Consider the following 10,749-nt stretch of genomic DNA (forward strand, 5'->3'; position numbering starts at 1 on the left):
TCATTATTGATGAAAAAATATTAAAATGAATACCAGTGTTTTTTTGCATTTAAGACATGAAATACACAGGGAAGCAGTTACCCTCGTCAGTCAGTTGGATTGTAATGACATGATGAAGCAAGTGCAGGAGATTCTGTTAAACAACAAACACAATGTCTAGCTGATCAAAGTTCAGCCAGTCTAAAGGTCAAAGGCCAAAACCTCTGTATTTGCTTTGATCAGACTTTACTGTTTATCATTCATTTAACAGTAAACAATTAGTCAATCCCACACAGACTAAGCAGCTGAAGTGATTTAATTTTGAATTTATTACATTTAAATTCATGAACTTAATATGAAGTGGCATTTCAGATTTAACAGCACCTTTTAATTAAAGAACAGGCATGGGTGGATTAAAGGATTAGAGTCTCAAGAGCTCAACAGACTGCTGATGTTGTGGGGAGTTTAAGGGTGAAAGGCATTTTTGATCTTACAAGGGAGTCAAGCATCGCACAAACAATTATGTAGAAAAAGCAGGTTAGACAAGTAAAGCTCTTGTGTTGAATTATGTGCTTTTGACTGTCCTTTCTTTGTCTCTTATTTTCTTTGAGAAGTCAGGAATCTACAACATTGGAGGGAAGGCAGGACTCTTTTCGATGAGAATTGTGGGAATGAAGCGAGTGACCTCCACACCCTGATTTCATCATCGACAGTCCACCCCAATCTCTTGGATCATTTAAGAGAAATTAATTTTGAACAAATCTTTCTTCTTGAAGCCCATGTTACTGCTGTTATATGATCTTGATTAATGTCAGTTTAATTTCAAATCACTGTTTTTGTGCCATTAAAGATGAATTTCCTTATCTTGAAACAAGCCCATGTGTTGCATGCGGTCATGTCAGTCCCGCCCACCAAACTGACCAGCCAATAGAAATCGACGCTCTGTCTTTATCCTCCCTACTGGTGTTCCTGATGACCGTGAGGAAGTTTTTCAGGGAGGTGGTAGTGAATGACTTGACGGCCCGTTGTAAATAAAACGGATTCGCGCAGACGTAATTGCGCAAGGATGGCAGACGCAGCCTTTCTAGAGGACACGCTGCCAGAAGAAGAGAGGGAGTTTCAGAAGATTATAGCTTTGATCGGCGGTAAAGAGAGGATTTATTTGGTGAGTGATACGTGTAAAAGTAAAGAGGTGGACGGGGATGACGCTGGAATACTGCAGGAGTTCATCCGTGACATGTTTCACACCAGCAGCCCGGTGGACAACAACGAACAAACCTCTCCGTTAAGCAGTCACAACGATACCGCAAGTGCAAGCCCCATTTGCTGCAAGACCGAGACTGTCAAAAGCAATGAAATACCACCAATAGCGAGGCCCACTAATTTGGATTTGAAAGCCTGTCCGGTGGAAGAGGACTGGGAGAAGGAGAAGCGGCCAACACGCAATGACAATGCTCAAAGAATAGCAACGAGGAGGGCAAACAGCGCAAAGCGAACTATAGACTCTCCTATCATCATATTCATCTTCCGACAGACATTTCTCCACAAAACTTCCAACGAACTGTGCTTAAAAGAGACGTTGAAGGACGTAAAGGCACGCACGAAACGTTCCAGAATCGCCCGACCAGCTCTGATTGGATTAATACGCACCAGACAGGAGAGCGCCGAGACGCATCAGTGTGAGCAACTCCTGGAGCGTCTGATTAGCTCAGTATTCCACAAACAATCACCAGAGACAATATGGGTCGGCTGTTTCATTCCGAAGACGGAGGCCAAAATGCTCAGCATCAAGAAAAATGCCTGCAAAGTTATACACGCATCTCAAACAGCAGGTGTAATAACGTACACTGTCCATGTTTTAAGTAGTTTTTACACGTATCAATAGTATAATGCAAATCCGCTTTTCTGGTTTGCCCACACCCATTTTTGCCACAAGTGTTTGGTCAAGCACACGTAAGCAGGGCGGATTTGTCAACATGAAATTTGAACCGTGGTGTGTTTAACCTTGGCACAATGCAGATTTGATGGCGCATAAATATTAGAGTGCCAAAATCAAGAAGAAATGCAGATTTTGACACTTTTTAAAATCACTTTTACAAAATGTTACACAAACCTACAACTCATCTACAAAAATTACTGATTGGAAAATAGTGTTGTCTTTGGAAATTAAAAAAGTTAATTAAGAGAACCATAGAAGTACAAAACGAGTATGACAATACTATGGTAAATACCTTTTTACTTATGAGTAGAGAATTGTAAACTCAGTAATGAGCACTGTCACAGTGTGAGTTCCTGTGGAAATATTTGACAAAGACTGTATTGATTTGTCATAGTACATTTCCTTATGTAGGTCAATCCACAACATTCACAAGACCACACATTTCTGCACACATTTATTTCTGCCCAAGCATGGCTGCAAAGGCCCAGGAACAAAAGGAGCATTCAGTAAACAATCAGGCCCTTAGATAAGCCGCCAAATTGTTAAACACTTATTATTGCCTTTCAGATAATACCAGGGATAGAGGGAACCCGCTTTGCTGGCCATTCCAATGTTTGTTCTGGGCTCAGAGAAGAGGTCAGGCCAACAACTCTTCAACTGGCAGGCAAAGAGGTAGCAGCATCGTCCTGAAGTTCAGTTTGACTGAGCTATACAGGCATTTCCATTCCGACAGGATTCTTTCAACTCTTCTTCATCCTTTCCATACCAACTTAGTCATGTTCACTGTTGTCAGGGGACTGGAGCCTAACTCATATTGCACTACATGGGCAAAAGGCATGGCTACCAGTCTGGCTGCAGGCAAACAGATAGACAAAGACATTAAGGGTCCAATATTATGCTAATTTTCTGGTTCATACTTGTACTTTGGCTTTAATGTTCAAAAAACACATTATTTTCCTCATTCTGGCTGACTGAACACCTCTATTCCTCTGTCTGAAACGCTACTATTTAACACCTGTCTCTTTAAGTCCCCCTCCCGAAAAAGCCCAGTCTGCTCTGATTGGTCAGCGTTTCTGCATCTGCGCCCTCTGAGACTTTGCACGTCTTTGCAGCTGGGGAATGACTATAACAGCATTGTATAGCAGCACGTTCCAGGGGTGTCGGCGTGGGGGTGGAAATGGGACTGAGTACCCAGGGCCCTCATGTGATATGCTAGAATGAATAGCTGTGGATGCGGGGAGGGGCCCATAGAGAATGCCTTTCTACAGGGCCCAGAATTTTGTGCTACGCCCCTGGCACGTTCTACAAGTATAGTATAGTTGTAACACCACAACATTACAGCCCATCTTTCTATGGATTGAGCGTTTTGATACTTTCACAGTTTTTATATAGCACCTCGACCTGTTTCATAATCAAAAAATAGTAACTAAAGAGAATAAAAAACAAAAAAACTAGAAAACAGAAAAAGACAGGTATAAAATACAACAATAAAAGTTACAGTGCTGTGTAAGAAATTAACATTTGATTTAATAAAAGGCAGCGTGAAACCGAAAAGTCTTCAGCCTTGATTTAAAAGAACAGAGTTGCAGCGGACCTGCGTTTGTTCCATATATGTGGTGCATAAAAACTACACGCTGCTTCTCCTTATTTAGTTCTGCCTCTGCCTGCTGTCCTAGGTCTGCTCGTCTAGGACAGCAGACCTGTCCTAGACAACCTGAGAGGTCTGGATGGTTCATACTGGCATAAGTAGTAAGTAAACCATTTAGTGCTTTATAAAGCAGGAGAGACCAGTTTTTCTCAATATACCAGAATGCAATGTTGCCACAAAATATTTAGCATTTTGGTAAAACAGTGACTTACATTTTTCAGAAATTTAAGAAATATTTTGCTGTGTCTGCCCATCTTCAAGTGGTAATGTACAGATGAAAATAAATTAGAGAGGAAATTACTGACTAAAAGAAGCAGATAAGGCAGGTAAAAGAAAATGGATGCAGCAAAAAGTAAATTGAAACCCTTACAACAAAATAACTTGCATTAGCCATCAGATTGATCCTCCGCACAGAGTTATTTAGCCATGACAGACACCTTGTTTCAACACTTTGCACACATACAATTTGTATCATATTAATTTCATTAAACTCAATTGCACAGTAGCAATGTTTCCATTGTTGTTTTTTCAGATGACACAAGTAAAGAGGAAGGCATCCCTCTGAAAACCAATTCCTTGTCTGCTGGAACTCATGTGGATGGTGGAGACAGCTGATGCCATGACACATGAACTGTTGCTGCAGGCATATCTCTGCAGACAATCCTGTTTTAACTGTGAAGAAAAAGTTGTTGTGCCTCGTGGTGCTTAAGAGCCTTACTACATGTAACCGTGTTTCTTCATAGTGTTCAATATTACCACTGCTGAGCCATCATGATTTTATCCTGAAGCAATATGTTGCTAAATACCTTGTCATCTTGCTGATTTACACATTGTCTTTGATGTACAATGGTTATTCATAAAGGGATTTACTGTGTATGTTTGGGGCTGATTCAAGTAACTGTTATAACAAGTATCATTAATTCATATGAATTATATCAAATCATTTAACACCTTTTTTTTAAGCCTAGATATAGATTTGTCTGTTATTTTATTACATGTTTAAACTGCAGTACGGCTAGGCTAAAGTACTCCTTTAACCCTTGTGTTATCTTCCTGTCAACCATGCAACTTTGTGTTTTTCTGGGTCGAAATTTTAACATTTTGTTGTTATTTTTTTACACTTTTCTCAACGTTTTTCCAATTTTTTTGTTCACTTTTGGTGTTTTTTTAATTATGTTTTTGTCAATTTTTTAACTAGTTTTTGTCACCTTTGGCGATGTTTTTGTTGGGTTTATTTTTATTTTTTTGTCACTTTTTTCAGCATTTAAAAAAAAAAATTGTCATAGTTCTGATTATTTTGTAAAGGGTCAAATTTGACCCGAGGACAACAGGAGGGTTAACATAGATGTCAAATACAGGGCTGGATTGCCAACTGGCCCTATAAGGGTTATTGTGTCATCTGGAATATACAACCCCAAAGCACAACATCAACAGACATAATCTCATCATTGTGATTTTTTTTCTGTTCATTTATTAGAATTGTGTGCCTCAGATAACTGCTGTTGGCAAAAGCATTACCTGCAATATATGTGGAAAGTGAAACTACTTTTAATGTATTTATGTAGCTTACTGGTCTGTACATTCATATGAATATGTAAATAAAAATGTAATCTTGTATCATTATGACATTTATTGCCATAGGATATTGGGAGATTCGGTTATCAACTGAGTATAAAATCCTAAATCAACACTGTACTTTCATATTTAGCTATATTACTGGCATACCATCGTAAATATAATACACCAACAAACTGCAAACTGCACAGAAAGGCAAAATAAACTGATTCACGATTGACCACCTTTAGAAAAGCCAGTCCATAAATCGGATACTTTCAATTACTATATATCCATAATTGCTTTGAAATGCATTGAAAACTTGTAAGATACTATTCTATATCCTAGAGGTACTACGAATTGATCCGATCTACGAGGATACAATAGATAACATATGTAGGTGTGTTTTTTAATCAGGCGTAAAAGAGGCCAGCCAACCTGGAGGTCCTTTAGAAGGGGACTTGCGGTATTGGACAAAAAGAAGATATCAGCGGCTGCATTTGTTCCCACTGTATAATATCAGACACTACAAATCTTTTCTTTTCTGTATCTATCTGAGAAATCGCACGGGACACCGCAGTCGAACCAGGATCGTGGGGCTGAGGAGGGAATAAAGAGCCAATCATGATAACATCCGCCGGTAAGTCGTAGAAAGTGTTATTATTTTGCTAGCCGCAACTTTAGCTAACGTTAGCTGCCATTGATTTAGCTGAGTCACACAGCTAACGTTAATGTAGCAGTTGTCGTCTTAAGTTAACGTTAGTTATCAGCTAATACATCCACCAAGGGAAGAAACCTTTGTAATAGGCCTTTGGTATAACTACGCGACGATTTTAATCACTACAAGGCTGTTTTAAAGGAATTCGTAATAAGTTATTAATGTAACGTTAACGTCAATGCTAGCAGTCAAGTCATCACGCTGTGAACAACACACTGTTTAGGAATGGTTTTTCGTCTTGAAAATATTTCCCAAAGAAACCTTTTAAAATCATTACATCCTATATGTTATTTTGTCTCTTTTTACATCCCCACTGTAGCCAGTTGTGCTAATCGGCTTCAAATTTCACAATTGACCCTGTTCTTCCTGGATATATAATCTGCTCGTGTAACATTTAAATATAACGTTAGTTGGTGTCTCCCGGTATTGGAATAACGTTAATTCCTCTATATTTTTTAATGGGTTCATTTTTAATGTAATGCACCTGCGGATTCGACTCCGACCTGAGGCTCTTTGCTGCATGTCATTCCCCATCTGTCTCCCCTTTCATCTCTTCAGCTGGCCTAAAAAATATTGCAAAGTTTGGCGTTCCAGTGCCAATCAATTGTAATGTGACATGTAATGTGATAAGGCCTAAAGTTACTGTCACAATTGTCAATCAAGCCATGTCATTTTTTTAAAGTTTTGTTTTTGTCTTTTTACTTACCCTTTCGCGTATTTACTATAGTTAATTAACTTTATGTTGTGTGTGTGTGTGTGGGCTGTGGGGTTGGATGGGCAGAAAAAGCTCTTCATAATTGTATAATTAACTTTCATACTTTTGTAAAACATACTAAAATGTAGGGCTGTGTTTGTTTGAAGAAATTCTTAGTCGACTAACACTCATTCAATTGTATTGACTAATCGATTAGTTGATTTAATCGACAGATCTGTAAATCTGAGTTTTTCCGCAAAGAGTCACGCAAAAGGATGCATATATTGAATAAGATAATGCCTCCTATGCATATTTAAACACATTTCAGAAAACGTGTAACACAACAAATAATTGCCTTAATGAAAGTAATCAAAGTAGTTTTCACGGTGTTATCTATTAGGTGAAATGTCAACCCTTAATTCTTGTTTACCAGAGATGTGATATTTTACCAGAGATATTTTGGAAATAAGTCATTCAACATGAAAAAAGCATAAAACATGACTAATCGATTAAAGAAATCTAAGTTGACTAAGACCAAAACAACCAATTAGTCAACTAATCGCCTAAGAGGTAGCAGCCCTACTAAAATGATCATGGTCAAATTTGAACGGTTAAGATGAAAAGTAAAAAACCCTGATGTTGTGTAATAAGTTATATGCTTTTGTTTTGTAATTCCCTGGACTGCATTGAAAATGAATGTCGGGTATTTTAATTTGTAAAAAAGAATTGATATTTAATATCCATACTTTGATTAAAAAGAGGGTATATGAAGAATTAAGCAACCCCTCAATCAATTTTCTTTTTTTCTTTTAGCTGGAATTATTTCACTCCTTGATGAGGAGGAGCCACAGCTCAAGGTAATAACTGGTTGGAGAGTGCCTGAAGAAAGCAAACTCCCATTCAGAGATGATGTAATGTCATAACAAGTCTAAAGCCATTCAGAAATACACGTGAGCGTGTTTTTATATATTTCTTATTTGTTTCATAATGAGCCAGTAATAAAGCTCTCAAACACACATATTAATGTATGTCAGATTGAAGACTGGCTCCTGGAGATTTCCTTAGAAGGTTGAAATGTGGTATGATATTCTCTCTGTACAGAAAAGGTGGCACATAACATAACATGGCTAGTAATTGGTTCTATTCATCTGCCTGTCCTCTGCTTTACATTAATTGGTTTGACTTCCAATGCATGATGGGCTATGAAAACAAGACACTATCTCGATGTGCCTTGCAATAAAAGCCTCAGACTTTAATCATGGTTGTTGTCCGCTTTGGGAAGTGCTAACCTAATGATAACTCCAAAGTTGAAGCTCGATACTGACTGCTCTTTTAACACGGTTTCCCTTATTGGCCCAAACTATGGAAGATATTGGGTAAACTAAGCTGGATCTCATATAATGATGCAGTGTGACAAAAGAAACACAGAAATTGTATGGTAATTATGTGTCTGCAACATCTTTTTCACTTGCAGGAGTTTGCTCTGCAGAAACTAGATGCCATTGTGAATGACTTCTGGGCTGAGATTTCAGGATCAGTAGATAAAATGTAAGTACTAATGATGAGCATAAAACAGCCTTTAGTTTTATTCTTTCTATGTCTGTAGTAGGAACAATATTAACATTAACTCAAAGTATTGACGCACTAGATGCAGACGAAATGTAGCAGTGCAATGTGCCTCATAATCACACGTAGCATAATGAACATTCTTCCAGCGTGGATGATTGAGTAGAAGATGTTTTGAGCAGATCTCTGCATCATTCCTAGTTTCAGAGTTTGCTGCTTAGAAACATCTCTGTGGGACCGATAAATATCATTTGAATGTGCTAATTTACATTTAATAGTTAAACAAAAAGATATCTTGCAGGTTACATTTTTCTGTTTTATGTAACTATCTGTTGTCTACTCACAGCGAGGTCCTGTATGAGGATGAGACGTTTCGGAGCAGAGCATTTGCTGCCTTGGTGGCCTCTAAGGTTTTCTACCACCTCGGAGCCTTTGAGGAATCTCTGAACTATGCTCTCGGTGCTGGAGATCTCTTCAATGTCACAGATGACTCAGAATATGTGGAGACCATCATTGGTGAGTGTTCAAAAAACAAATTTCTTACCTCCAGCTTACAAAACTACCAGGACTTTCTGGTAGTAAGGGCGCTTTCACACCTGCCTCATTTAGTTTGGTTTAATCGCACTAGAGCTCGTTTTCCCCTTTGTGGTTCATTTGGGAAGGTGTGAATGCAGCAATCACATTCGGATGCGCACCAAAAGCAGACCAAGCAAGCGTACCGAGACCTCCTTGATGAGGTGGTCTCGGTATTTCCGTGGTCAAACCAGCCGGTGCTAAAGTTGAAACAAGGTCTGATTAATTAAATGAAATAAGCTGGTTTGACCATGGAGATGTAAGAAATATGCACTAGTCAAGAACACGGAACCTTCTTCCTGTAGATGAGTGAACGTTCTTGCGTGGCTTGTAATGAAGCGTTTTGGTACGCTTGGATTGTTCTGTCTGAAGCTCCTCTTTTCATCCTTTCTTTGTGTTTGCTGCTAGCCAAATGCATCGACCACTACACCAAGCTGCGGGTGGAGAATGCCGAGCTACCAGAGGATGAGGAGAAGAAAATCATTGACCCCCGCCTTGAGGGCATTGTCAACAAGATGTTCCTGCGTTGCCTAGACGATCACAAGTACAAGCAGGCGATTGGCATCGCCCTGGAGACGAGGCGGCTTGACATGTTTGAGAAGACCATCTTAGAATCGGTCAGCCACTATTGCAATTCAAAGTTGACTTGCGATTAGATTCGAATATCTACTGCTAGCTTTACTACTTAGCAGAATAGCACTAAGTCTTGTACAAGAGTCTAGCATACCTTGCATGACAATGCCTCAAAACAAAGATTACGAGAATCACTTTATTTAAATAAAAAGTAAATGTTTTTCTTGGTGACATTGACTGATTTTACACTACATAACTGTTTTCCTTGTCATGATGCATGTTAATAATTGGTACTTATTTCTTTCTCCTCTCATGCAGACTGATGTGAGTGGCCTCCTTGCCTACAGCCTGAAGGTGTGCATGTCTCTGATGCAGAACAAGAAGTTTCGCAACGAGGTGCTGCGGGTGCTGGTCAAGCTCTACATGAACTTGGACAAGCCAGATTTCATCAATGTCTGTCAGGTAACAATCAGATCCTCATAGCACATTATGCATAATCTCCTTGACTAACTCCTTAGTGTGATAAATATATGTCCTCTGTTTGGTTCTAATAAGATCTGTTCAGTTGGTTTGAAATTGATTGACTGGGTTTACATTTTCTCCAACACCAACCCTAATTTGTATGGATACTTTTTTGGACACCTTTTCCTTGTGTTTTAGAATTTGTAATTATCAATATTTAGATTTTTTTTCATTCAGCCCTAATTTGTTTTTAACATATTCTTTTACACTTTGTACGTACTTAATTATTTGATTGCTTGTAGTATTTGATGTAGGTTTGGATATTTTATTCTGCTGATGCTGATATAATATACATACCGGTATATAATAATAATAAAGCTTTATTGCAGACACAGGTCCATATAACACATAATGCAGTATACATAATACTTTTAATTAGGTTCGCCTAGTAGGGGTGCAAGATATATCGACTCAATATCGTTATCGCAGTATCTCGTTGCGCAATATTATATCGAGGGGTGCAAGATATATCAACTTAATATCGTTATCGCGATATATCGAAAGCAAAAATAAGTATGCAATATTTTGTGGAACGCTGCGTCCCGTCCATTGGCTGTTTGGCTTAGTTGTGTTTGATTTAGAGCCCGCTTGAAACGCTATAATCATGTTGCATTGGCCAGTTAACGTGCCACTTACACATGTTAGTGCACGTCAGCGCACGGGTCCACCAGGTGACAAACCGTATGGCGCGTACCACGTGTGTCATGTTGTACCTGTCCAATATGACAGTCAGTTGAAATAAAACTTGTGTTGTAAGAAAACTTGTTTAATTAGTTATGAATCTATTTTGATGCGTTTTCCCGTAACCGTTGTAATTTTACATATGTTTAAATTAATATCTATTGCAACATCACATTTTGTCAATATCTTGCAACCCTAGCACCTGGTAATACTAACTAGTAACTAACTAATGCAGTCTAACAAGAATAAAATAACTGACTGAGTCATACTGACAGCTATTGATGTGTTCCAACAGTTGGAAG

General features: G+C 38.6%; 2 protein-coding genes across 3 annotated transcripts in view; both read left to right on the forward strand.

The window, feature by feature from the left end:
* Nucleotides 1-950: 950 nt before the first annotated feature.
* Nucleotides 951-4,657, forward strand: LOC114561750 (uncharacterized). 2 transcript variants are annotated; one of them, XM_028587836.1, is made up of 3 exons: nt 951-1,811; nt 2,486-2,590; nt 4,099-4,657. In XM_028587836.1, exons 1-3 carry the CDS (start codon nt 1,046-1,048, stop codon nt 4,179-4,181), a joined length of 954 nt encoding a protein of 317 aa, XP_028443637.1. In that variant the 5' UTR covers nt 951-1,045; the 3' UTR covers nt 4,182-4,657. The 2 variants fall into 2 exon arrangements, with proteins under 2 accessions (XP_028443637.1, XP_028443638.1); XM_028587837.1 differs by having other exon boundaries at nt 951-1,658.
* An 895-nt stretch (nt 4,658-5,552) lies between these two features.
* The window catches only part of psmd1 (proteasome 26S subunit, non-ATPase 1), a 48,489-nt gene continuing 43,292 nt past the window's right edge, over nt 5,553-10,749 (forward strand). The window contains exons 1-6 of the mRNA XM_028586947.1: nt 5,553-5,760; nt 7,346-7,389; nt 8,007-8,080; nt 8,445-8,614; nt 9,080-9,288; nt 9,563-9,706. Of these exons, the coding sequence (XP_028442748.1) occupies nt 5,745-5,760; nt 7,346-7,389; nt 8,007-8,080; nt 8,445-8,614; nt 9,080-9,288; nt 9,563-9,706 (657 nt within the window). The 5' untranslated portion in view covers nt 5,553-5,744. The remainder of the gene's footprint in view (nt 5,761-7,345; nt 7,390-8,006; nt 8,081-8,444; nt 8,615-9,079; nt 9,289-9,562; nt 9,707-10,749) is intronic.

This window comes from Perca flavescens, chromosome 9 (genome assembly GCF_004354835.1).
Source record: "Perca flavescens isolate YP-PL-M2 chromosome 9, PFLA_1.0, whole genome shotgun sequence".
Classification (NCBI taxonomy): Eukaryota; Metazoa; Chordata; class Actinopteri; order Perciformes; family Percidae; genus Perca; species Perca flavescens.